The sequence below is a fragment of the Stegodyphus dumicola genome, chromosome 1 (genome assembly GCF_044657685.1).
Source record: "Stegodyphus dumicola isolate Sdum_Otavi_A_Nest chromosome 1, ASM4465768v1".
In the NCBI taxonomy this organism is placed as follows: Eukaryota; Metazoa; Arthropoda; class Arachnida; order Araneae; family Eresidae; genus Stegodyphus; species Stegodyphus dumicola.
In genome coordinates this window covers 296193123-296220582 of record NC_140768.1, presented here as the reverse complement: position 1 = coordinate 296220582, position 27460 = coordinate 296193123, and the positions used below count along the sequence as shown (strand labels likewise).

At 32.6% G+C, this 27460-nt stretch overlaps 1 protein-coding gene across 6 annotated transcripts in view; it reads right to left on the bottom strand.

Moving 5' to 3' along the window:
- The window catches only part of Usp16-45 (ubiquitin specific protease 16/45), a 108904-nt gene that overhangs the window by 33933 nt on the left and 47511 nt on the right, over window positions 1-27460 (bottom strand). For all 6 annotated transcript variants that reach the window (XM_085808738.1, XM_085808741.1, XM_085808745.1 and 3 more), the window contains 6 exons: window positions 27000-27110; window positions 24347-24492; window positions 16545-16632; window positions 6787-6874; window positions 6525-6613; window positions 4315-4371 (listed from right to left, as the gene is read on the bottom strand). In XM_085808738.1, coding sequence (XP_085664864.1) covers window positions 4315-4371; window positions 6525-6613; window positions 6787-6874; window positions 16545-16632; window positions 24347-24492; window positions 27000-27110 — 579 coding nt within the window. The remainder of the gene's footprint in view (window positions 1-4314; window positions 4372-6524; window positions 6614-6786; window positions 6875-16544; window positions 16633-24346; window positions 24493-26999; window positions 27111-27460) is intronic.

Here is a 27460-nt window from a genome sequence, read left to right as displayed (position 1 = left end):
CTGTTGCCGCGCTAATGGACAGTGAGCGCCGCCAAACGATTCGTCAGCTGGCCGGACAAACAGGATTAGCGCATACGACTGTGCTGCAAATTCTGAAGGAACGCCTATCCATGTGAAAAATTGCTTCACGATGGGTTCCACATCAATTGATGGAAATGCAGAAATGGCTACAATACGATGTTGCCCGAACCCACCTGGAGCGCTATGAGCGCGAAGGAGATGCTTTTTTACGCCGTATCATTACGCTGGATGAGACTTGGGCCCGATTGTACCAGCCAGAACTGAAACACCAATCAAACGAATGGCATCATCACGGGTCACCACGACGTTCGAAATTTCGTCAGAACCCCAGCAATGTGAAAGTTATGGTGATTCTCGTGTTCGACTGTGATGGTGTCATCCTAACGCATACCGTTTCCCCACAGCAGACCGTCACTGCGCAGTATTACTGCTCATTTTTAGAGCACAATCTCCAACCAGCTTCGAGAAAAAAAACGGCGACACTTTCTGCAGAACGCTCCTCTCATTTTGCATGACAATACTCGGCCGCATGCAGTGCAAGCTGTGACTGATTTGTTCAAGTGATGGTGCTGGGAAGTGCTTTACCATCCACCATACTCCCCAGATCTAAGCCCTTGTGACTATGACTTAATTCCTAAGATGAAGGAACCACTTCGTGGCACTCGCTTCCAAACTGTTCCTGAGATTCTTGCGGCAGTAGACTGGTCCATTCAAACTATCAACAAAACAGGCGCTGCTACAGGTATTCTGCTACTTCCCCATTGTTGGAAACGGGTTGTACAAAATGCTGGCGACTATATTGAAGGACTGTAAAACATGGTGACATGAATCACTTTTGTATTCCTTGTAAATAAATAGTTGCCTCTATTAAAGTTCCAACCCTCGTAGATTTGGTGATTTCTTGCCAAAATGGTGCCATTTCCAATGGCCTGACAAAAAAATGCAAAATACATAAAAAACGAGTTTCATGCAGAAAAAAGTAGCTTCCATAAAAATTACAAAAATTCATAAAAGTTAGCAGATATTCTTTTTGTAAGATGTGTTTTTATTTGCAAAACATATAACATTTTTCACCCATGTTTTTCTTGAATTTTTACCCAGTAATATGGATTTGTTAATCTAGCCAAACCCATCGAAAATTTTCCAAAGTATATGGACTTATATCAAAAAGAAAAAGTGTCAACAGTAAAACATAATCTTACTATTTTTAAAAAAATCTGGCTGGTTATTTCACTGCTGAAGGAATGCTCCAGATTGTCTCAGTTGTTTTTATTATTTTTCATCTAACATAATAGCTACCATAACATAATCTTATTATTTTTTAAAAAATTTGGTTGGTTATTTCACCTCTGAAGGAATGTTCCAGATTGTCTCAGTTGTTTTTAGTGGCGATAAAGCTGAGGCAATTGAATTCTCTGCATAAATAAGTAGCCTTTTACAAATTTAGTTTGTTATGCTAGCAATGGATATTTTCAGAAGACCTTTCCCTCTTTTGAGTGCTTTCTTAATGTCTTTTGTCAGTATCCTTGAAGAATTTCCAAAGTTACTGATAACTGTGGGTTGAAGCATGACCTGCATGAAATTTATGGTTTGAATTTCCTGAAAGTTATGTGTTCCTTACAATAGTAGATTGGACCAAGGCCTAAGGTCAAGGTGAAAGTTCAAGGGGGAAAAACTTTTTATTTCAACATAGAGAGATATTTGGTATTATGTCTTTTGAAAGGTTGAGTGAATAACTAATCAGTACACTATAAAATTACAATTCTGGAGCATTTGATTGCTTCCTGTTGTTTATAAAATCAATAGCAAGCAATTAACTGTTTTCTTTAATTTAAATTACCGTATTTGACAGCATATAAGACGCAATTTTTTTCCTAAATTTGGTCTCAAAAAGTTACCTGCGTCTTACACGTGAAGTTAATTGCATTCAATAATTGTTTATTTGGCTTTTACAAAACGTGAGAACTAAAAGAAACCACGCTACTGAAACCTTTTCCCCTTGTGTGTGGCCGTCTAAATAAGGGTGTGTCTTATATGCCAGTGCGTCTTATATGCCGTCAACTACGGTACTCAATCAACCACACCAATCAATTTATAAAATTAGTAGGAGTTGCAATGGCTCCATTACAAACTCCACGGTTTGATTTTCATAGTTCAACGAAAATGTTAATTCACACTCAAATTGACTGTAATAGAAAAGGGACAGAAATACTAGATAAGCAAAATTAAAGATGCTCTACAAATCTGGATCAAAATTAAGTTTTTTTGAAGGATAAAAAAATTGTTCTACAAAACTTTTAAGGACTTTAAAGGAGTGTAGAAGCTTTGTGTAAGATGGCACAATTCAATTTTTTAAAAAACTGAATCATTAATTGAATTAAAATAAGAAAATAAAATTATTAAGACTCAAAATTCACTAGAATTCCTAAAATGTAATTTACTTCATTAGTACATAAGAAATATTTATTAAAATTACAAAAATGACATATAATACATTTGTAATAAATAAATTACTCAGCTTCACATAAAACATCTGAAAAATATTAATGTATTTACCACATGAAAAATGCACCCATCTTTTCTATCTATACGCAATATACATATTAGCTGTAAATTTTTTTTTCAGAAATAATGATGTAAAAATTAAAACATTTCCATAGCTTGCTAGATTCTGAAATGCAAATCTCACACTCTTGAATAAAGAAAAGTTTTTAAAGACAAATAAATCATAACAGTAACTAATTTTCTTTAGTAAGAGTATAGCAACATAACATTTGCCAGTCCTATAATTTTCTTATAATGCTCAAAAGTTCTGGGAAAAAAGTAAATGATCTTTATCAAAGAAAATCCAACTTACCGGCTGAATATGAAGTTAATGAAATTTAAGTATTTTGGAATTCAAAACACTTAACCAGTAAACACTTGATTGAGGGAAGCATGTTTTAAAATCTGCTTTTAGATTTTCCAACAAAAACTTTACTATACTATATCTCTTTTATGTCCTTATACCTCTCACTTTTTGGTTTAGAGAATAAATAAGAGCATAAAAAATTACATCAAATGAATAAAGAATTTACTGGAACCACAAGATCCTTCACTTTTACTAGTGGAACTGTGAGCCAAAATACATAGTTAGGATGTCGAAGAGTTGTAGAAATAGATATGCCAACTTTCCATTTCCCACAGTTTTGTCTCTTATGTAACATTTTATATTTATAGCACTAGAGCTTATAAAGATATAATTATTAGGTTTTCCAGAACATTCATACCAAATACTGTATATGAAAATGTTGCCAATAGGGCTTACACCTTGCACAAAACTTATAAAACTCTCATATCAATGACTGAAATTTAATTTCTGTATTGTATCTACATACTTAAGATTAACTGCAGATTAAGTCCAGAATCTGAATAGTGGAAGCAAACAAAAATCTCCTGCAACACCAAGGCCTTAACTGTTCTTGTTGTTTGTGTGTCAGAAGCTTCAGTATATTCTGTTACAAATGGCACATGCCTGAATCTTTAGTAGCAATCATTTGTACTAAAGGATAAGCAATGCTGAAATCATTTCTAATTTAACATCTCATTAGCATGAATATTAAAATCAAAATTTTCTCGATTGCCCCGGAACTTCTACTTATATAAGGTCTAACATATTGTAAATTGCATTCCACTGTTGTTTCCCTTTTTGTAAAGCTATTGAAATAATTTTTAATTTAAGCTCCATATGCTTCATTTGGATTTTGATTAATTTCACACAATGATATCATTAGATTCTCTTACAACAAAACTGACTAACAGAAGTATAAACGAATACAGGATATACAAACATGCATTTCGTAGCAATTCACAGGCTCAAAAAACTGTAAATATTTACACATACACATTAATAAACCATTTTCACTGTTTTGAAAAGACAACATAAAACTGGATACTTTTAATATAGATATTATATTTAAAAACCCATAAATCACTGTTAATATCAAACAGCTTATAATTTCAGATGATACAGACATATTCTTTTTGCATAAGCATATACTTAAACATGCAGATATTAATCATAGGTAAAAGTGTTATTATATATATTTTTTTATTTTTTACTCCCAATTCATTGATATTATATCCTCTTATTTTACATACAGAACAGAAAATCTCGATATCAAAGCTACTTACAAAAAAGGGGGGAAGAGGCGGGAATGTTTTATATTTTTCAAACTTGTAAAATTAAACACCATTTTAATCTCAAAGTAACTGATTAACCAAATTATATTTATTAAAAAATTATTTTATTACCTTTTCTTCAAAAAGTGGCAGTGACAAGTCCATAAATGGTTCAGAAACCTGGGAAGACTGAGATAAATAACATTTAGATGGGAATGTCGCAGAAATTAATGCATGCCATAAAATTTAAAATTGCTTAAAGTATAAATGAACATTTACAAAAACCTAGTTATTGCACATAAACTAAGTTAAAACTCTTTGTGAAAATGTGTACTGATAAATCTCACGTAACACATTTATCAAGTAATCTTAAAATCTGGCATTTATTTTAATGATGATTAAAACAATGAAATATCTAACTTGACATAATATGAAAATATTACACAGAGCATGAATTAGTATATATGGAGTTATATTCTAAACAGTACATTATTTTATTTTGTACTTAACTAGAAATTAAATGCAGCATGCAGTAAAATGATTATATTTACTATAATTATAGCTGAAGAAGCTGTTTTTGTTTGAAATGCATCATGCATCCTTTATACTAAAACCAACATCAATGTACACATACATTATTATTTTAATTATTAAAAGGAATCTCAGTTTCTCAATCATACGTCATACAATTTTGCAGGAATTAACACAAAAGTGCAAAATTCTTGGACACTTTTGCAACTTAATACAAATTCCCTAATAAAAATGGTTTCACAGGATTATGATTTACCTTCAGAAGTTGAAAGAAACTGCTAATTATTGACAAAATGAAGCTGAGGGGAAGGGGATCAGTATTAGAAAGAAAAGGTTTCCAGGCTGCTGTTGATCTTCTCATTAAAGTTTCCTTTATTTCTAAAACTACAATTTCAATAACTGGTACAACATGACTTCACGTCATTTTGAACAAAAATTTGTATACTCTAAACTGTAAGCCATGGCATTTACAGTAAAGAATTCCTTTCTACAGAACATAAAATCTCCTATGTTAATAAGATTTTGATGGTTGTAAATGAATATTGCTTGAAAAATGACATTAATCATAAACAAACACTGAAGAAACTGATTATAAAAATCTCACTTAAAAAAAAAAGAACTTTTGGCTGAATATACCAAACATATTTACTCCCATATTCTCCCCCTTTTTTTACTAATTTTATGACATGAAAACCAAGCTCGGAAAATTATGCAAATACCTTAGTTTCCAAATAATGTGGTTGCAATAAGAGCATAACAAAGGAAAAGTATTCATCAATAAACTACTAGTAGTCATCACAAAATTATTTACTTAAAAGAAATCTAAATTCCAAGAAGAATAAATACTAATATTTATATTACAATATATAATTAAGATATCTTCATTTCTACTTCCTTGTATCTTGAATCTCGCCCAATCTTATTGCTGTCCACTGCTATTTCCTATGCCTCAAATCATTCAATGCTGCAGGAACAGCTGCCTGTGTCATCTGCTACAGCTTGCAAGTTATTATCTGCTACAGCTTGCAAGTTATTATGACATGACGTGATGACCACGCATGCTCAGTTTTAGCCCAACGGCCTGCAGCACCCCTCTCTCTCATACATGACTCACTAGAGAAGAGTAGCAAAGTAACAAAGGTAACTTGCTGTATGCCAGCGTGAATGAAAATATGCAGTTATACTTTTGTGTTAATCATTTGTTCTTATTTTTGTCTGGGGGTTAATAAAGTTTTTGTGCTGTTAAGATGGCTGGTTTATGAAAAGCCCACATTTAGTGCACATGAAGGAAACCTATATTCAGAACCCACCCAAGAAGCAGAATATGACAGTCATCATCATCGATTAACTTGTCTTTCCAGGTGCAGTGATCTTCAAAACAATTGTGAGCACCAGCTATTCTCCTTTTCTTGAAACTTTATTGTTCCATCAGTCAAAGCTCATGTACCAAAAATCCAAGCAAATCAATTCATTAAATGAAAATAAATACAAAGTGGACAAAATCCATTTTAAAATTTAGGTAAGCTTTCTGAAAACCTGAAGGAAAGGCAAAATTCCGTGAATACTTAAAAAATTTTCCAAACTTTAAGCAAGCTGAGGGAAAAAATAAGCAAGTAAATAAGGTATACCGTCCTTCAACATGGTTCTATTAAATATAATGACAATTTTTAAAGTTACGAACAGAGTGTTAACTATATACGTGACAAGAATTTTAAAGAGATAAATTTAGTAATAAAATACTTTTATTTCAAGTGAAGCAAAACAAAACTTTATTATTGCATATGAGGAAAAAAAGGTGTAGGCTACTTTACCATTTTGCAGTCTTCACATAAAACAGTACTTATAAGCAGGCCACCAAATATTTTTTCAACTAACGTATGTGAAGCATAGCAACCATATGCTATAAAAAAATTAGAAAAGGAAGAGAAAGCATTAACAGTATATTTAATCAAGTATAAATGGTTATCAGTCACTTCACTAAACAAAGGTATTATTAAAAATTAAGATGTACAGTAGTTAAAATATAAAATATTCACACAATAAAACCATTTCTTGAATAAGACAATTACACACCTTTTATTAGCTTCTTCATTTCATCATCAACTTTGTCAGGATTTGTATTTTCCAAATTAAACCATTTTAAAATGGCTTTTTTCTGCCTCTAGAGGAACATAAATTCAACACATCAATAACATTAAAAGACTAAAACTATGTACATCAGCACTTTTAAATTAGCTTTTTGTTTTTAATCAATTTTTAATAAAAACTATTGTTTTTAAGTCTAGTAGTATAATAGAGACAAGAACATGGGCATTTTTAGCTCATAATTTTAATCCTTGTTAACATATTTCTACCAAACATTAAAAATAATTAGTGCAAGCATTTGAAACTTTTTTATAGTAACTACGTTTTGCTGCAGTACAGAGCTAAAAATGTCAGATAAAATTTTATGTTACATGCCAAACTTCATTTCATGCATGTTTCCATTATTTTTTTAGGGGTATCAAACTTCTGCATGGCTTACTGTAAGTTGTAGTCTCTGAGAAGCATTTTTAAAGAGTAGTCTAACAAGTTTAAAATCAAAGCAGTAACATAGCATTCTCATGCTTAAAAAGTTTCTAAATTTGTTGTCATGATGGTTTCCCATACGCAAACATTCTCTCCAAACTGCTATAAATTCTACTGTTATAAGCTTGCACACAAAGGCAAAGAATGTTTCATTTCAGGAAACAAATTTCTTCTAATGATCACTAGTGATCCATATGAGAACTGCTTAGCATCTTTATTTATCAGCTTCTGAATTTTTTTTCAAGTCTGAAGTTCTTAAAAACAAAATTTTTATTTTCTTTGTTTTAGGATTAAACAAAGTATTTATTCAGCTATAATTACTTAACAATTCTTCTCATTAAAATTTCAGAATTTTATCAGCTCTCATCTTGATTACGCAGTTTCTAAGTTCATTCACAGTGCACTTCCTTCTACTTCCAATCTCTTTCCACTATGGCCAAGCTCACATAATTGACTGACTACATAAAAGATCATTAACTTTAACATTTTCAACATGTGAACAATTTTACATTAGCTTTTTCCTTGTGCATGGAATCTAAAATAATAGCTATTAATTGTGATAGATCATAAAATTAATGAAAAAAAAAAAACTTGTAGGATTTATATTTATTTTAACTAACATTTATTTTAAGTTTAAACTATCTTTCCTGTCAAACCTTACTTTCCCCTGGAACTGGCGATGCCAGAATATGTAAATTTGAGTAGAACGCGCAAGGATTCAAATTATCAGCGGAAGTATTATGATTTAAATAGGAAGGGAAACGAGTTCGGAGTGTGATATTCTTACTTCACGAGCGCGGAGGTACTTAGCGAGAAATTGAAGAACCCCGCGTTTTGGCCTATGTGCTTGGCGGGAAGTAGTGTTAATCGTTCAAGTGAGCTTCAAGTCTGCTGAATTAGCAGCGGTATTGTAAAACGTGGTGAGTTAGTTATTTTAGAGAGCCTCGTAGTTAGAGTCTTGTCTTTAAGTTCTTTTCAGGTTATTATTTTTATTTGACCGCCGAGTTGGCGCAGTCTGTGAGCGTCAAGAGCACGCAATTGTAATTTATTACGTTGAATAAAAAGGGACTTAAACCCTTTACAAGACTCTGTGTTTTATCCAGTTTTCACAGTCACCCCTTGGTTGCGTGCAAGTTGGAGGCGCGCAACGCTACATTGGCGCCCGAACACTTATCGAACTGAAATGGCCGAAAATTGGATGGAAGCCGCTGGACAACACCAAGAAATGACAAGCCAGTTAGAAGGATTTGGATACCTGGTCCAGACTTTGAGAGCGTCAATCAAGCCAAAGCTCTAGAAAACCACTTTCAGCTCTACCCTGTTCCTGAAAGACAAAAAGTTGCCATCGCCACATCAGCACTAAGAGGACAGGCCGCGCTATGGTGGAAAAATATAGGCAAATTTTTATTAGGGGAATTTGGAAGCCAGACATATATATTTGAAAATTTCAAAAAATCGTTAGTAAAGGCCTTCCCCATAGTGAAAGATCGCGCACGGCTGGAAGCCGAACTATATAGTTTCTATCAACGGGATATAGCAGAATTGACGGACTTTATTCTACGAAAAATCAAGCTAACGGATATGCTGTATGGAAAGAAACCCGATGCGGAGATTATCGAAATAATATTACCAAGATTGTTACCCGCTGTTCAAGATTACTTTGAAATTAGAAACCCAAGCACATTGCAGGAACTCTTCGAATTGGCGGTGAAGTTTCAAAATCGCAGAATAGCGGAAAAAGCGAGAGGGGAAACATATTCTCAAAGTACCCGAAGGAAATCTTCAAATGAGGAAACCAGAAATGGAAATCGCTCTTATGGGGGAAAGAGCTATCAAGCTAACGCATCGAAACTCGAAGGTCAAGGCCCAAAAAGAAAATTTGAAAATAAACATCCGCGTACCCAGAAGACACAGATTGAAAGGAAAGCTTTAAACGAGTAGAGGGGCCTGTGAAAGGGAGGGTCCAGACCCCGGAAGTTTTAAAAAAACCCTCAAATAGACATTTAAATACGGTCATCGTAAAAAACTCACAGCTACCAATTATACAAGTCCTGGTTGGCGATGTACCAGTAGAAGCCCTCATCGATACAGGAGCAGAAGAAAATTTTATGAGTGAAAATTTCTTCAAAAAGAATTTTTATAGGGTACGATTATTTAAAACCAAAAATACGGAAATTATAGCGGTGCAAGGAAAAACATGTCACTGCATCGGGAAATTATCATTAAACTTACAGGTAAAAGAGGAAAGTCTCAAAGTATTAATTTTTGTAGTGAAAGACCTGCAAAACTCTCTTATTTTAGGTATGGAGTTTTTAAGGGCCGCGAGGGCCAAATTAAATTTTCAAGATAGTTCCGTGGTGTTGGAGATGGACCAGAGGGTGGTGGAACCTGTGGAGACACCGCAAGTGGACCTTAGCCATCTGAATGACCATGAAAGTAAAGCAATACAGCAAGTGGTGAGTAATTTTTCTCATTTGTTTTCAGAAAAACCAGGAAACTGCCAAATAGTTACGCACAAGATTCAATTAAATGCCGAAAAACCTTGTAGGACTAAACCTTATCGGTATGACAAACAAAAAGACGTAATCATCGAAGAACATATTCAGGAGATGTTAAAGAATAAAATAATAACGCCCATAAATAGTGAGTACGCGAGTCCAGTCGTACTATGTAGGAAAAAGAACGAGTTTCCTCCTTCGGATAAAAGGGCTTGGAGGTTTGCTATTGATTACAGAAAACTAAATAGTATTACCAAATTTCCAGTTTATCCTTTGCCGGTTATAGACGAGATCATTAGACAGATCAAATCGACAAGATATATGTCTACTTTGGACTTAGCGTCTGGCTACTATCAAATAGCTATGAGACCCGAAGATATACATAAAACCGCGTTTATAACAAAATCGGGCACTTATGCATTTTTACGCATGCCTTTTGGGTTGTGTGGGGCCCCATCAACATTCCAGAGAGCTATGGACATTGTTCTAAAGCCTGTGCTAGGAAAGTCAACTTTAATTTATCTAGATGATATAATTATAACGAGTAGTACGTTGGAACAACACATTAATGATCTAGAACAAGTTTTTAAATTATTAAAAGAGGCCGGTCTTACAATTAACGCCTCAAAATGCAAGTTCGCAACTAAAGAACTTAAATATCTCAGTTATAAAATTTCGCAAAAGGGTATAGAAACGCAAGATTCAAAAATAAAAGCTATTAAGAATTTCCCACCGCCCAACACAGCCAAGAAACTTTCTTCTTTCCTTGGGTTATGTTCTTACTATCGATCTTTCATAAAAGATTTCGCTAATATTGTTGAACCACTCTTAGTAATCAAAAGAAAAAGGGGTAAATTTACGTGGACAGCGGAAGCTAACACAGCTTTTGAAAGATTAAAAGAAGCACTTATTAATGCCCCTGTTTTAAAATTCCCGGAGGGGGACGAAAACCTGGAAATTGCAGCAGATGCGTCAGACTATGCGGTGGGTGCGGTTCTTATGCAAAATAACCATCCTCTGGCATTTTTTAGTAAAACGTTGAATCAGACACAAAGGAATTATACAGCTACAGAAAGAGAAACATTAGCCGTATTAATGGCTGTACACAAATTTCGAGTTTATTTCGGCAAATCGCCACTAACAGTCTTTTCGGATCATGCGGCTGTTGGTAGACTTTACTCGGGGAAAAACCTAACGCCCAGGTTAATAAGATGGGCTTTAAAACTCCAAGAATATAATATCACAATAAAATATAAACCGGGTAAGGAAAATAATGGAGCTGACGCACTTTCTCGTATAAAACTGGACGATGAAGGAAATGAACTTAAATGCGCTGTGTTGACTTCAAAAATTTTAGATTCTAGAGATACGGTCATTACTGAACTGAAAGCTGATCCTGAATTTGGAAATATCTATGCTTATTTGAAAGACCCCGAAAGCTTTGAGCACACAGATATTGATGCGATAAGAAATAGAGCAAAAAACTATGAAATAATAGATAATTTATTATTCTATACGAAAACAACAAACGAAAATCTTGAGTATAAACCAGTCATCCCAGCCTCGCTTCGATTAAGCATTTTGAAGGAGTTGCACGAAGCAAAAACAGCGGGCCATCTAGGGGTCAGAAAGACTATAAAAAGGGTACGCGAGGCGGTATATTTCCCGCAATTATACAAAATAGTAACGGCGTATGTCAGGTCCTGCAATCAATGTCAGTTAATAAATGATATTAATTACAGCCCGGCCGGGTACTTAAATAGCATTCGCGCTACATTTCCGAATGAAATTTTAGGCATAGATCTTCTTGGTCCCTACGCCATATCAAAATGGTTCCGTATAGACCACAGGCTAACATAGCAGAAAGAGTTAATAAAAATATAGTAAAAATAATTCGCAGTTACGTGAGCACACATCACAAGCGCTGGGATGGCTACATAAATGAATTAGCTTATGCTTTAAGAACGGCAAATCATGATACTACGGGAAAAACTGCAGCAGAATTATTTTTAGGCAGAAAGTTAATTACGCCTTTAGATAAATTATTCTTTGTGCAACAAAGAGAGCAGGAGTTTAAACAAAAAGATGTGCAAAAGCTGATTGATCAGGCGCTTAAAACCTCGGATACGGCAAGAAATAGGCAGAAAATATATTATGATGGAAAACGCCGTGAAGCAGATTTTAAAGTTTGGGATAAAGTATTGAAGCGGAAATTTTCTTTATCAAGTGCCCCAGACAATTTTACGGCAAAGCTAGCTCCAAAGTTTGAAGGCCCCTATGTAATTCAGGAAATCAAAGGAGTAGTATTATATCTTAAGAACGAGAGAGGGGAAATCTGTAAAGCAAGTCCCGACCAGGTGAAAAAATACTATAATCCAAATGATTTTGAAATCCTTAAAAGTTTCTTGCAGGACTCAAGTCTAAACGAAATAGAAGGTCTAGAGATAACAACTATTCCACCACCCAAGAAACAGAGAACTGAAGAGAGACCTAGCCCTTCTACAACCCGGACGTCGGTATCAAAAAGATAAAATAATTTTCAGACTCCAGCATTTAAGAAAAACAAAAATACAGATGCACCGGGTAAAGAAACCGTGGTAAAGAGAAAAACACCACCTACAAAGGATTGCAGGAAAAATTATACATCAAGGAGAACGCGCACACGGCCACAGAGTCAGGTGCCAGCAAGGCCGCCGTTCCGGAAACTGAAACGGCAACAGGAGGCACAAAAATACGAGGAACAGAAGAAATTCAAGAAGGACTCCAGACCGGAGGACGTCAAGACCAGCCGTCCCAGGGAAAAACGGAAATGCCAACCACCAGACGATTACTCCGCCAAGAGGCCAGCATGTAGAGGACGCAAAAGAAAAAGTAATGTGGACGACACTCGGAGGGCACTAAGGAGAAGATTAACATCCATGAAACCTCTAACTTGGGACCAATTTTGCCAAAAACGAATGACGGAGTTTCAAGCATCGAAAACTCAAAGATAAGTTAAAACCTTCTATAAATATTTTTTTCTCTTTTGTTCCGAAATGTTATGCATAAGTACGAAGTTCTATGTTTTGACGAAAGTCAATATGTCTCGGTTGAGACTTAGTTTTGTTTTACTTTATTTAGCTAAGGCAAAAGTATCATTTTCTTTAAGTGTAAAAGCTAAAAACAAGCATTTTCTGTTGGTCGAAAGACTAATTCTGTTATGTTAAAGCCAAAATTTGGCCGAAGATAAAAATAACTTCGTATTATTGTATTAATAAGAATTTTAGTTTCAGTGCTGCCAGCTTGGCGAAGAATGAGTAAAGTAAAAATTTATTTTCTCTTATTCATTTTATGGTAAATTGTAAAAATCATATGTATTAAAATTTTGTAAATGTACGTAAATACTTGAATGTTATGTAAAAGTAGAATTTAGTCTAGAAGCATAAAATTGTAGATGCTAAAAGTGAATGCTTAAAAGCAATGAAGTCAAAATTTAAGTATTAAATTGTAGATAAAGTCATGCTTTAGAGCGAAAGCCTGCATGTTTAAAGATGAATGAGGGGGAAGTTAGAATGAATGTGTTTTGTAGGGTTCTCCACCTACATTTGAATTTTTAAGAATATTAAAGTAGCTCATTGAGTTGCAGAATGTCGAGTAAGGTGTGTTTATTTGGTCGTTGAATTCTAACAAATCATGGTGGTTAGGGGAAGTGTTGTAAGACTAAAACACGAATATTCCCGTTTGACACCACACATGGTGGAGAGCCAGGGTAAAGTTAAATTAATGCTTGAAAAATTGAATGAATGTGAAGTAAGCAATAAGTAAGAAAAACGAATCGTTTAAAAACAAAAATTTATTGTGTCAAGAAAGTGTAAATTATAATGTATTTAGAAAGATACTGATACTTATTCCTTCCAGATGCTGGAAGGAAAGACCAAGATTGATTGATGAAGTCCAGGAAAAGTTGCTGTAAGAAGAGAGCTTTATAACGATCAACAGAATTTTAGTATACAATTTGTTACATAAGATTTTTTTTTGTGTAAACGAGGTTCTCGCCAGTTAGTTCAGAATTAGAGAAACTTACAACAGGTCGTTTGTAGGACCTGCTTCCAAGTTTTCCAAATTCTGGCAGCGGCAAATGTAGGGTTTATATTTATTTTAACTAACATTTATTTTAAGTTTAAACTATCTTTCCTGTCAAACCTTACTTTCCCCTGGAACTGCCAATGCCAGAATATGTAAATTTGAGTAGAACGTGCAAGGATTCAAATTATCAGCGGAAGTATTATGATTTAAATAGGAAGGGAAACGAGTTCGGAGTGTGATATTCTTACTTCACGAGCGCGGAGGTAGTTAGCGAGAAATTGAAGAACCCCGCATTTCGGCCTGTGTGCTTGGCGGGAAGTAGTGTTAATCGTTCAAGTGAGCTTCAAGTCTGCTGAATTAGCAGCGGTATTGTAAAACGCGGTGAGTTAGTTATTTTAGAGAGCCTCGTAGTTAGAGTCTTGTCTTTAAGTTCTTTTCAGGTTATTATTTTTATTTGACCGCCGAGTTGGCGCAGTCTGTGAGCGTCAAGAGCACGCAATTGTAATTTATTATGTTGAATAAAAAGGGACTTAAACCCTTTACAAGACTCTGTGTTTTATCCAGTTTTCACAGTCACCCCTTGGTTGCGTGCAAGTTGGAGGCGCGCAACGCTACAAACTTAAGAATTTTGGTTATGCAGAAGGATTTATACTTAAAACAAATTAGTTTAAAATTTTACAGGTAGTTACATAATTCCTTTAAAACTTTGTTATTTGTTAAAACTTTATTGAAATTAATAGCTATAAACTTAAATAACATCACATTAAACAAATATCATCTTTCCTGAAAAATAAAACAGAAAATGATTTAACCCTTTGACGCGCGGTGGTCATGCCTTGAAACCACCAATTTTCGAATTTTTTCTCCTCTTCTTCCCGAAATTTTTGAGTGAAAATCGATTGATTACTGATCTTTTACCTCTAAATAACACAAAATGACTGCAGAATCATATATGTTTTAGGTCTTAGTACTTCAAATCTTATGCCTTTTAAAATTCGTTTTCGATAAGACAAAATAACTTCCTTTTTATTACAACAAAATAACTTCTTTTAATATAAAAAACTTTAAATTTCAAAAGTTATTCATCGCACATCACGATTTCTATAATAAACAATAAAAAATAGCAATAATTAAACTGCATATATAAAAAAAAAACTTCTATATGTATGGCATTTGCTTTGTGGTTTCAGGGCGCGACCACTCTACTACTAGAGCATTGTGTCACTGAGCGACCACTGAGGCTCTAGAGCATTGTGTCACAATGCTCTAGAGCCTCAGTGGTCGCGCCTTGAAACCACTGCACTTCACAATGGCGTTTGCTTGCTTCTCAAATAGGAATGTTTATTTTTACCCGGATATAGATAAAGGATTTTGAAACCACAGAGTTATTTTATTACTAAACAATACATGCACCTGCCCAGTAAAAAGGTCTTTCTTTTACAGAGACTTTTCTCTGACCTCAATACACTCGCTCCCCAAGCTAGTACTGCGATTTTATAAATTATTTCCTGTGGTTTAAATTTAATGTAAATATGCTTTGCTATGATTAAAAATAGAAATCGCGTAAGGTTTTATTTAAATTAAAAAAAGTTTCTGAATATTTTGGGATGAAATATGAATAAAATAAGTGCCATGCGTTGAACAGTGTCATAAAAAATTTGTTCTTTGAAATTAAAAAAAAAAAAAAAAAAAAAAACATTGAATCTTTTTTTATCCTTATTTTACTAAGTTTCTTTTATCCATTTAGCCAAACGTCCTTATTATGTAAGTACTTATACTTTTACTGCTACAGAAAAATTACATAAATGTTTATTTTAAAATTTTTTTCTGACGATTTACTTTGTAAAATAATGTCAAAAATTATATATAATGCAATTCTGACATAAATTTTTTTAAAATTCGTAAATTTCATCATTTATTGTAAACGCGCATGGAGATAAGTAAGTTTTTTTTTCCTACTACCTCAGTAAATTTCAAAGTCCTAGACACGCAGTGGTTTCACTGTGCGACCACCACCCACAGAACAATGGGCAAGAGTAGATTTTTTTAATTCATATATTCTTTGTCTCTACGATCATAATATTCAATTTCTAGAGTTTTTAGTTTAAAAAATTATAAAATAATATCGTGCGTGTCAAAGGGTTAAAAAATAAAGTATAAAGTAATAATTATAGAAAAATATTTCCTGAAAATCTATAATCAATATATATATTCAAAACATTTTATTATAGTTTCTAACTCACATGTCATATGCTAATGAGCAGCAGATTTACTCAGGATCCTCAGTAAAAATATGGGATTTGAAGATTTTTAAGTCCAAACCTGTTTTGCAGCTTGCTGTGGATCAGACAAAATTTTAAAAACTTTCAATATCAGCAGATGTTGCCTTAGATATGAGTAATGATTCATTATAGTTCTTTTACTTTTATGCTATCTTTTAATGCAGCTCTATTAGAGCAGTCAGCTTTATTAGTCATTGCTTCTACAATTCTTTATCTAGCAATGGACCACTAATTGGTAATGAAGGTAAAAATTTAAGCAATATGCTTAAAAAATTGATCCCTGCATACTTTCCTTTAAAAATTCTATAGCCTTTTCCTTTGACTATTTCATGAAGCAATGAAATTCTTGAATATGCAAAATTTTGATAATAATCAAAGATTAAGGAAAGTTTAAAAGAATGATTCAAACTAATCTTACTTTAATTTCTTCTTGTCTAATGCCATCTAATAATTGTCTTAATAATTCATGACTGTCTTGTTGCTGAAAATGCTGAAACTGTGGTGACCTAAGATTTAAAAAAAAAAAAAAAAAAAAAAATTTATTATTATATCATAGCAGTTCTTTCAGATGAAAAATTAAAAAAAATATTAATTATTCACAAAGATTGATTTCTCCTTTACAGAAAAGTTTAAACTTCAATTAATAATGATAAAAAAATAATAATAAATATATAATACCATAATTAAGTTCAAATGATAAATAAAATAAATGAAAACTCTGTATATAAATACTAAATGAGGTGTTTGCTCAAAATGACAGCATGAAGTTAAAAAAAATACTAGTACTAGTGCAACCTGATAGTTTTCACTAGTACTCTGAAAAACATGGTTACTTCTATTTGCCATAAGATTCAATTCAATTATATATATATATACAGTCAAAAGTCGTTAATCCGGACTCGTCGGGACTTCGGCGATTCCGGATTTTCGATTTTTCCAGATTATAGATCATCAGTTTAAATCTGGTAAGATGGCATGCAGAAATTATAAAATTAAAAATATGAAACCGTAATTTATGAAATAAAGAACAATTATGATCTAAAGGATATCAAAATTTACAAACAAAAAAGCTTAATATTTATTTGTTTACTTTATTAAACATTTCTTTCAATGTAAGTTGTTTAAGTTGCTTCGTTTTTTATGTGATAATACATTCTCTTTAATTCTTTAAACAGACATAATTTCTTGTTCAGTTACAAAGTTCCGCTGTTCAAGTCCTATAATTGCTATGTCGAGAATACCGACTAATTTGTCAATCGAAATTTTTTCGTTTTCAATAACCTCTGTCACTTTCTTTGCTATCGGAAGCGAATTATAATGAGGAGGAATTTGATTTAAATCATATCAAAGATGGAGTACATCGAGATGAAATACTACATTTAATAAGGAATTATAAGCCAAATAAAATAAAAACATCTGTCCTGAAGATAAGGATAGTGCTGACAGATCAACTTCCAATTCATTGCACGGCGTTAAACATAAACAAAGTTTAGATAAACAAACATTAAAGCTTAGATAAACAAAGGATATGCCTTTATCCATTTTTTGTAGCAATTCCACTTTTTGTTTAATGAACTTCGAAACATACTTTCACTTTGTAGATCATTTACATATTAATAAATATATATCAGAAATTCTATTTGACATAATCGAAAGTTCAAGCTTACTTTTATAAAATTGCTCTAACAGTCTGCAAAAAATAATAAGCCGGATCCAATTCGAAGATTAAGGAACAACGCAATCTGCAACATTAACTGAAATAGATAATTAAATAATTTTAGCTTAGCTTATACCATTCGTTATACATTAAACGCGCACTCGTAAACGTATTTTGCACACGCGCACAAGCATATTCGCAGCCGTAAATGCTTTACGCGCATGCGTCAATGCGACGCATGCACAGTAAGTTTGAAGCTTTGAGGTCCGGATTATTGGTCATTCCGGATTATGGATGTCCGAATTAACGACTTTTGACTGTATATAATTTATTTCCAAAACAATATTGATTAATTGATTATATTATCTCCTAAGTTTAATTAAAGTAGAATTATTTTAACAGAGTGAATCCATAATGGTAAGTAATATTTTGAAAGATGTTGCGGAAATATTTGGCTTGACTAGAATTGCCGGTTTGGCTTTACCTTTTAACTCGAGTAAAGACGAAACACTTCCGTATTTACGTATTTTTATTAATTATTGTTCATTGAACGGGAGTTGGTTTGTTCCCCTTGAAAAGTCAACTGATTTCCGATCAATGACAATGATTACATGTTTTTAATTTAATTTTTCCTTTTACAATTGAAATTTTGTTCTTCATGATGATTTAATTACAGTCCCCATCAAAATATTATTAACATTTTACTTTCAAGTTACTTCAAAATATAACTTATGGTAAATATAATTTAACAGTATGGATTAACTCTTTTAAAATAATTCTACTTTAATTAAACTTAGGAGATAATATAATCAATTAATCGATATTGTTTTGGAAATAAATTATTATTAACTAACTTTGCAGCAATTGTGCAAGTAGTAGTAACTTGTTTTCGCACTAAATGAATTTAAGAACATGCAACATTATATATATATAATTACGAAACATTTAAAAAACATGATATAATCATGCCTAGTATTTCATGCATTAAGCTGCTGAAAAATTATCAGTAAAGACATAAAATAAGAAATTTAGAACCAATTTTTCAGAAAGACCAAAAATTGAAATTCATAAGTAATAAATTTCAAATACTCCTATAAATGGGAAAAAATCAATAAATGTTAAAACCAAACCAATTCAAACAAGCAATATCCTAATTTAAAAAAAATCAATGAAATTTAAAGAAAAAAGAACATAACAGAAAAGAAATTCAATCAACTTAAATGGCACTTCATCAGGAGGAGGAACACTGAAATCAATTGAAATCTCTCTTCCACAAAATTCCTAGTTTTTTCTGTATCCATAATTAGTTGATTAACCATTTCAATTTATTTTAATTACAATAGCTCACCCAAAAATTCTGCTCCTCCCCAAAGCAAGGGGAAAAACAAAGTATATTCTAATCAAAAAAATTTTTTAATAAGGTGAATTCTATGCAAAGAGTGGAAAATGTAAGTGAAATAATAAAATACTTTAGTGAAAAATTCAAATCAAAATTTGACCTTTAAACACACAGAATGTTATTAAAAACGTAAGTGAAATTATAAAACTTTAGTGAAAAGACTTAATCTAAATGGAACTGAATTAAAAACTCACAAAAACTAATGAAAAACTTCGAGCACTTTCAATTAGAACCCAACCGAAACTATGAGAATGATCATTACAGTTACTGACATTTAAGTTTGTCAGTTTGGCTTCATTCGTTAAACTAAAATACAGTTAAACTAAATTTTTTTATTTAAGTATTACAGAAAAATGCAGACTTGAAAAAGAAGTAAAGGAATTATTATTAGAAAAGTAAAAAGTCTTCATGTCATGGGCTTATTATGATGACTTTAAATATAGGAGGCCCTTGTTTTAATAATAATAATAATATATATATATACACACACACACAAAATACACTGCATAAGAAATATTTTTGAACTTCAGTTGATGCAAATAATATTATGTGTTTTCTATGTACCAATACTGAAGCCAAGTACTGTTTCTTAGAACGTGAATTCTGCTCCAAGATGTTTTGCAGCAAAGAAACAATACATATTATAACACACACTCAGCACTCCTAGCAGCTGTACGCTATTCCTCTTCCTGCTGTAACATATGTTAGATAAAAATGTAGAGTAATAATTAATATTGTGAAATGATTATACCTTATGGTCAATGAGATTAAAATGCACAATATGACATAATCCACAAACTTCTGTTATAATCAACATCCAACACACAGAACAATTTTAAATATTGCAAGACGTTTGGCAAAAACTGCTGGCATACAAGTCTGCCTTTGGTCAGAAAGACTTTAGAGCTATAATGGACGGGTGGGTGCGTGACAGAAAATTTTTTCGCACTAAATGAATTTATTTTAATTTTATGAATTTGGGCTTATGCTCTTGCACAGCCCCACTCAAATCAGTGGAATAAATGAATCATCTGAAAAAGAGAAATTCAATGCATGGCAAATTTTACATGCAAATGAGACACATCCATAACATCCAAAATTGGTTTAAATGTTTATGCCTGGAGATAAGTCCAAATAAATTTGTTTCTTGAAATTTTATTCTGAATAAGTAAGATGATATTCTATCATTCATAAAAAAATTCTTTAGATGGATAAATGTCAGTTTACTAGAGCAGACATTGCAAACTTAAATAATAATCCTTTCTCAGCCTTTCAAAAATCACACTTTATATATTGCAACAAACATGTGACTGGAGGTGTTTGATGCATGTTCTGAAACATACTGTTGATTGATTCATTAATTTTTTATAGTACTTTTGTACGATTTGAGTTAATTAACCCAAAATCTTAATTATTTGAACTATATTATCACTCCTACTTTTAGTCAGCTTCTACCTAAATTGGCAGAGCATGGTCTCCCCCCCCAAAACAAACAAAACAAAAAGAGAGCGAGAGAGACTCCAAATGATATGGAAGAGAACTGAGAAATTTTCTGATTAATGAAATATGAGAAGAAATGCTAAGTGAGAACGATATAATTGAAGTCTTTGTAATGACAATGCCCCAATAAAAATAAATAATAAATAGCGAAATTTGTTGTATGATTTTAAAATGAGAAAATATTGTTGTCAATACTGAAAAATGTCATAAATAAGTATCTGAGAATGAAAAGATTTTAGCTGACTACTTAGTACAGCAAGTTATAGGACTTGAACAGTATAACTTTATAATTGAAAATAAGTCATGTTTCTCAGTAAAATTAAAAAAAAAAATTTAAACATAGAAAATAAATCTTCTTAAATAATTTATGTGGAAAGAAATGCTTAATAAAACAGAATAAAATTACAACACTGAATTTTTATTTCATTTTTATTATTTAATTTTTGATTCTCTTAATGACATAAATGTTTCATAATTTCACAAGCAATCATTCATATTTTTAATTTTATAATATCTACATGTTACCTTAGAAGATTCAAATCAATAACTTAATACTGGACTAGAAGAGAAACACGCTAATGTGACAATCAAAATCGTAAAATACAACCTTATATTTAGCGTAGGTATAATGAAACACTCAATCGATTTCGAGGGCAGCTAAAGGTCCCTCCTCATCAGGAGAAAGAAATACATAGAAAGAAGAAAATAGGAGAAGGAGTCACAGAAACACGTAGTGCTTATCAGCACTGCACGTGGTTATAACTAGATTTTTAATCAGAGTTGCACTGGCCGCCTACTTTTACTGCGCCAGGCTGTCTGATCAAGCATAAAGAAATATTAGCGAAGTTAAAATAGGGAGCGAGGGGTAAATGCACCTTACGCTCAAAATCTGAACTTCAAATAATGGAAAGCAACCACTGAACGGATTTTTATACCCTCTGGTAGTACCAAGTGCGAGGAGGTAACGCCATCTATCGGCAAAAATAATTGAATTAAGATAGTAGAATTTTAAAGGCATTAGGAAGGACTGGATTGGACTTCAAATCATTAACTAAACTTTCTAAATCTTTGTGAATGTGAAAAGCCTCAAGAAAATCCAATTCGCCTATGGAAGAAGCCTTTTGGATGATTTTTGCAGACCTAAAATCAAAATTATGGTTAAAAGTCCTGCTATGATACGCTATTGAAGACTTGTTAATTTCGCCTTTTTTGACATAAGATTCATGTTCCTTGATACGAAACTTCAACGCTCTTTTTGTTTGGCCAATATATCTTAAACCACACTGACATGATATACTATAAATTCCCCAAGAATTCAAGACAGAAACGCAATCTTTTAGAATCGAAGGGTGAATTTTATTAATAGGGGAGAAACCGACTTGAAAATTGAATTTCTGGAGAATCCGTGCAATTTTATAGCTAACAGAAGGATAAAATGGAAGCACGACAAGGTCATTAATATTATTTCTAACAGTGGAATGTCTTCTTTGATGGGAATCTGAAAATTTTTTGACGGGTTTATCAATAATCACGGGAGAAAATCCACGGTCAATCGCAACTGCTCTCAAATAATTAAGTTCATTGGTAAGCAAAGATTCAGAGGAACAAACTTTTAGCGTGCGGAAAACATAATAGTAAAAAGAAGCCATTTTTTGCTTAACAGGGTGGCATGACTTGGCATGGGGTGGTAGACAAACTGCAAAGGGTTTACGGTACACAGTGGTGCTAAAATCGGTTTCATTGCGGATTATAAGAATATCGAGGAAGGGGAGGGAATTGTTGGATTCAATTTCAAGAGTGAATTGGATGGCTGGATCAATTGAATTCATAATAATTAGAATCTCGGATAAATCCTCTTTATAACCGTCAAAAAGTGCAAAAGTGTCGTCAACATACCGAATCCAAAGACGAAAAGATAATTTATCAAATAATTTCATCTCAAAATAGTGCATATAAATGTCAGCAAGTACCGGACTGAGAGGATTACCCATAATTGCACTAAATTGCACTAAATTGTCTTGAAACTAGGCTTCGGGAATTTCACTTCACACATACTGAAATTAATGAGTTGGTTTCGCTTACTAAAGTTTCTCTAAGTCAAACCCTCTTTGTTTTCCAAAATGCATATTTTCGTCAAGTTGAAGGATTGGCTAGTGTAATCCTCTCAGTCCGGTACTTGCTGACATTTATATGCACTATTTTGAGATGAAATTATTTGATAAATTATCTTTTCGTCTTTGGATTCGGTATGTTGACGACACTTTTGCACTTTTTGACGGTTATAAAGAGGATTTATCCGAGATTCTAATTATTATGAATTCAATTGATCCAGCCATCCAATTCACTCTTGAAATTGAATCCAACAATTCCCTCCCCTTCCTCGATATTCTTATAATCCGCAATGAAACCAATTTTAGCACCACTGTGTACCGTAAACCCTTTGCAGTTTGTCTACCCTCCCATGCCAAGTCATGCCACCCTGTTAAGCAAAAAATGGCTTCTTTTTACTATTATGTTTTCCGCGCGCTAAAAGTTTGTTCCTCTGAATCTTTGCTTACCAATGAACTTAATTATTTGAGAGCAGTTGCGATTGACCGTGGATTTTCTCCCGTGATTATTGATAAAGCCGTCAAAAAATTTTCAGATTCCCATCAAAGAAGACATTCCACTGTTAGAAATAATATTAATGACCTTGTCGTGCTTCAATTTTATCCTTCTGTTAGCTATAAAATTGCACGGATTCTCCAGAAATTCAATTTTCAAGTCGGTTTCTCCCCTATTAATAAAATTCACCCTTCGATTCTAAAAGATTGCGTTTCTGTCTTGAATTCTTGGGGAATTTATAGTATATCATGTCAGTGTGGTTTAAGATATATTGGCCAAACAAAAAGAGCGTTGAAGTTTCGTATCAAGGAACATGAATCTTATGTCAAAAAAGGCGAAATTAACAAGTCTTCAATAGCGTATCATAGCTGGACTTTTAACCATAATTTTGATTTTGGGTCTGCAAAAATCATCCAAAAGGCTTCTTCCATAGGCGAATTGGATTTTCTTGAGGCTTTTCACATTCACAAAGATTTAGAAAGTTTAGTTAATGATTTGAAGTCCAATCCAGTCCTTCCTAATGCCTTTAAAATTCTACTATCTTAATTCAATTATTTTTGCCGATAGATGGCGTTACCTCCTCGCGCTTGGTACTACCAGAGGGTATAAAAATCCGTTCAGTGGTTGCTTTCCATTATTTGAAGTTCAGATTTTGAGCGTAAGGTGCATTTACCCCTTGCTCCCTATTTTAACTTTGCTAATATTTCTTTATGCTTGATCAGACAGCCTGGCTCAGTAAAAGTAGGCGGCCAGTGCAACTCTGATTAAAAATCTAGTTATAACCACGTGCAGTGCTGATAAGCACTACGTGTTTCTGTGACTCCTTCTCCTATTTTCTTCTTTCTATGTATTTCTTTCTCCTGATGAGGAGGGACCTTTAGCTGCCCTCGAAATCGATTGAGTGTTTCATTATACCTACGCTAAATATAAGGTTGTATTTTACGATTTTGAACTTAATACTGGTTTCACCAAAGTCCCATTGCTTCTGGATCTCAAACTTTGTATTGTATGTATATGTGCGTATATAAAATAATTTCAAAATTATTAATAGTACACTTACTTTTTTGATATTTCTCCAAATAATGCACTAGGATTGATAACTTCAACTTTTGATGTTGAGGGTGCACACATTTTTTTAAAAAGGTTCAATAAACTATTTGCAAGTGGAAACTGGCGAGGCAAAATTAGCTTCAACACATCCTTTGACTAGCATGAAAGAAAAATGAAAAGCACCTGGATTTAAACAATTTGAAAATGAAGCTTGCTATTGGTAAAAAAATCATGAGCTATTTAAAGGAACAAATTCTTATATTGCTACAAATCATAAACAATTTCACATAAATTGAAAAACCAGAAGGTATAAACTTAATTGATTAAGCTGTTTCTAAGAGGAGAGGAAATACACAAAAATCATTAAAAAAAAAAGAAGCAGTGTGCACATACAGTGAAATACATTTAACGCGAAAACACTTAAGACGAAATATCAGTTAACACGAAATAATACAACGGTCCCAACAAACTAAGGTATAAACTTAATTGATTAAGCTGTTTCTAAGAGGAGAGGAAATACACAAAAATCATTAAAAAAAAAAGAAGCAGTGTGCACATACAGTGAAATACATTTAACGCGAAAACACTTAAGACGAAATATCAGTTAACACGAAATAATACAACGGTCCCAACAAACTAATATGCATTTTTTTTCTACAAAACAAAAATCGCTTAACACGAAAGGATTTCCCTTCTGGGAATGAACAAAATACAGAAAACACCAGCTGTACAGGTGAGATTTAAGAGGAATATGAATTGAAAGAGAAGTATTTTCGCATGTTTTCTTGAAAGAAGGCTAACTTTGAATAGCCTGTGACAAGAGCTAATTTTGTTTATCTAAGCTACTTTCACCCTCCACCCCTACAAATGCTACACAAACATCTCTACAAATGCTACACAAAATCCTCTCTTCTCTCATCAGTTGGCTTTGGAATTCGGTGATGAGTAATCACAGTGTGTGTAAAAAATCAGTGAGTTTGGTTCACCCCAAACAAAATGGAGAAGAAGGATATTGAAACTGATTCGTCACTTAATGAAATGTTTGAGAAAGTTTCTGTATTATCGGTTTGTCCTACTGTATCATCTGAAGAATTCGTTGCAGTAGATGATGATAATGTACGTTCAGCCCCCAATTATGACAGACAAAGACAGTTTGGAGTTTGTTCAAAGCTAAAAAAATATCATTGATGTGCAGATTCTGACGACGAAAATCTAATGTCGCTCCTCTTCAAACGTCATCCAAAATGAGAAACATCGCAAAAAGCATGCGCAGTTGTTTAGATGCACATTACAATGGCGAAATGAATAACAAAATGGACGGCATCGAACAATTTGATGTTAAAAAAGACAATGCAAAGAAAAATATCAGATTATTTTCCAAAAACTCATTAAATAATTTGTTTTTCAAAAAACTTGAAAATTTTGTATTAAATTAAGATCTTGTGGAAGTTTTTGTTTCATTGATTTTTTTATTAAATACATGTACTGTAATTAAATACTAAGTAAATAAAATATACTCTAATAAACTTAATTTTGTTGAATATATGTTTTTTCGCAATATCCTTTAACATAAAAAAATATTTCAGTTCCCTCAGTTTCGTGTTGAACGATTTTCACTGTATGTTTATTTATTTTCTGTATTATGATATATGTAAATTTTACTATGAACAAAAGTTACTTAAACGTAAAGAAGCATTCAGATGCGATGCAGTAGATCAAATTTCAATTATGCCTAAGTGGAACGAAACTATGTTTAAGGAATAAAATTTAAATTTCTAAAAAATCAGAGCTAATTCAGAAGTCAAACAACAAAAATCAGTGTTGTATTATCAAATTTTCACAGGACTAGTTTCGATGGTTACTCAAGGACGCCATTCCTCATGCCATACTCAAGGACCCCATTCCGGACATGAATTCCTGGGGTATTTATAGGATTCCTCACCAGTGTGGTTTAATTTACATTGGCCAAACTAAGAGAGCCTTAAAATTTTGCGTCAAGGAACATGAGGCATATGTTAGAAAAAAGGAAACACAGAAGTCTTCTGTTGTCCAACATTGTTGGTGCGAAAATCACGCTTTCAATTTTTCTGCTGCCAAAATTATTTAAAAAACATCTTCCATTGGAGAACTGGATTTTCTAGATGCATTTCACATTCAAAAAAATCTTTCTGTTCTAGTTAATAATCCTAATTCCAATCCATCTTTGCCTTCGGCCTTTAAAGAAATTATGTTTTAGTTCTGGTTTCATCAACAGATGGCACCACTAGCTTATTTTCTGTTCAGGCTTTCTTATCTTATCTAATCATTATAACCTATCTCGTTCATTTGCGCTTTTGCAGCTGAGGATAATGGTTCGGTAAAGCCATCGAAACTAGTCCTGTGAAAATTTGAAAATATAACACTGATTTTTGTTGTTTGACTTCTGAATTAGTATTTGTTCAGTGTGCTATTGTATCTTAAATTAGAGCTATTTTTAGATATACGTAAATTATCATTAACATAAACAATGTAATTTTTTTCTTTTTAATTTTCTGTATGGTACTTTTTCACTATTACTACATTTATGTATAAAAACATCCACATAAAATATTATACCACTTAATGATTATTATTTTACTAATGGCAGCTGTGAAAATAAGTAAAATTTTAAATCATATACTTACATTTTCAATGATAGTTTCATTAGTTATGGTAAGTCGAGGTACTTCCCATACAAAATCGGGATTGCAAGAATCTTCTAATTCCTGATATAAAAGGTAAGTTTGAGCTAAATTCTAGAAGGAAAGGAAAAACATAGAAATTAAATAAACCAGAATTATATGTCAATTTTCTATAAAAATCTTTATATTTTAACTTGCAAATTAATAGCTTGAAATTCAATAAGAAAAGGGCTAAGAAAAGTTACAAAGTCAAAATGTTAGGTAATGACTGAAAAATGTTACATAGTTTATCCACGTTATAAATAACTTTTTCTTTTCAAAACTGAAACAACAAGATTATGAAAAGGAAGCATCACATATTTAATCACTGCAATTTTATATATTCACTTTAAAATTTCTCAAATGAGAAAATGTCATACGACAATGTCAGAAAAAATTGCCTTAACCCTCTGAGCAGCACTTGT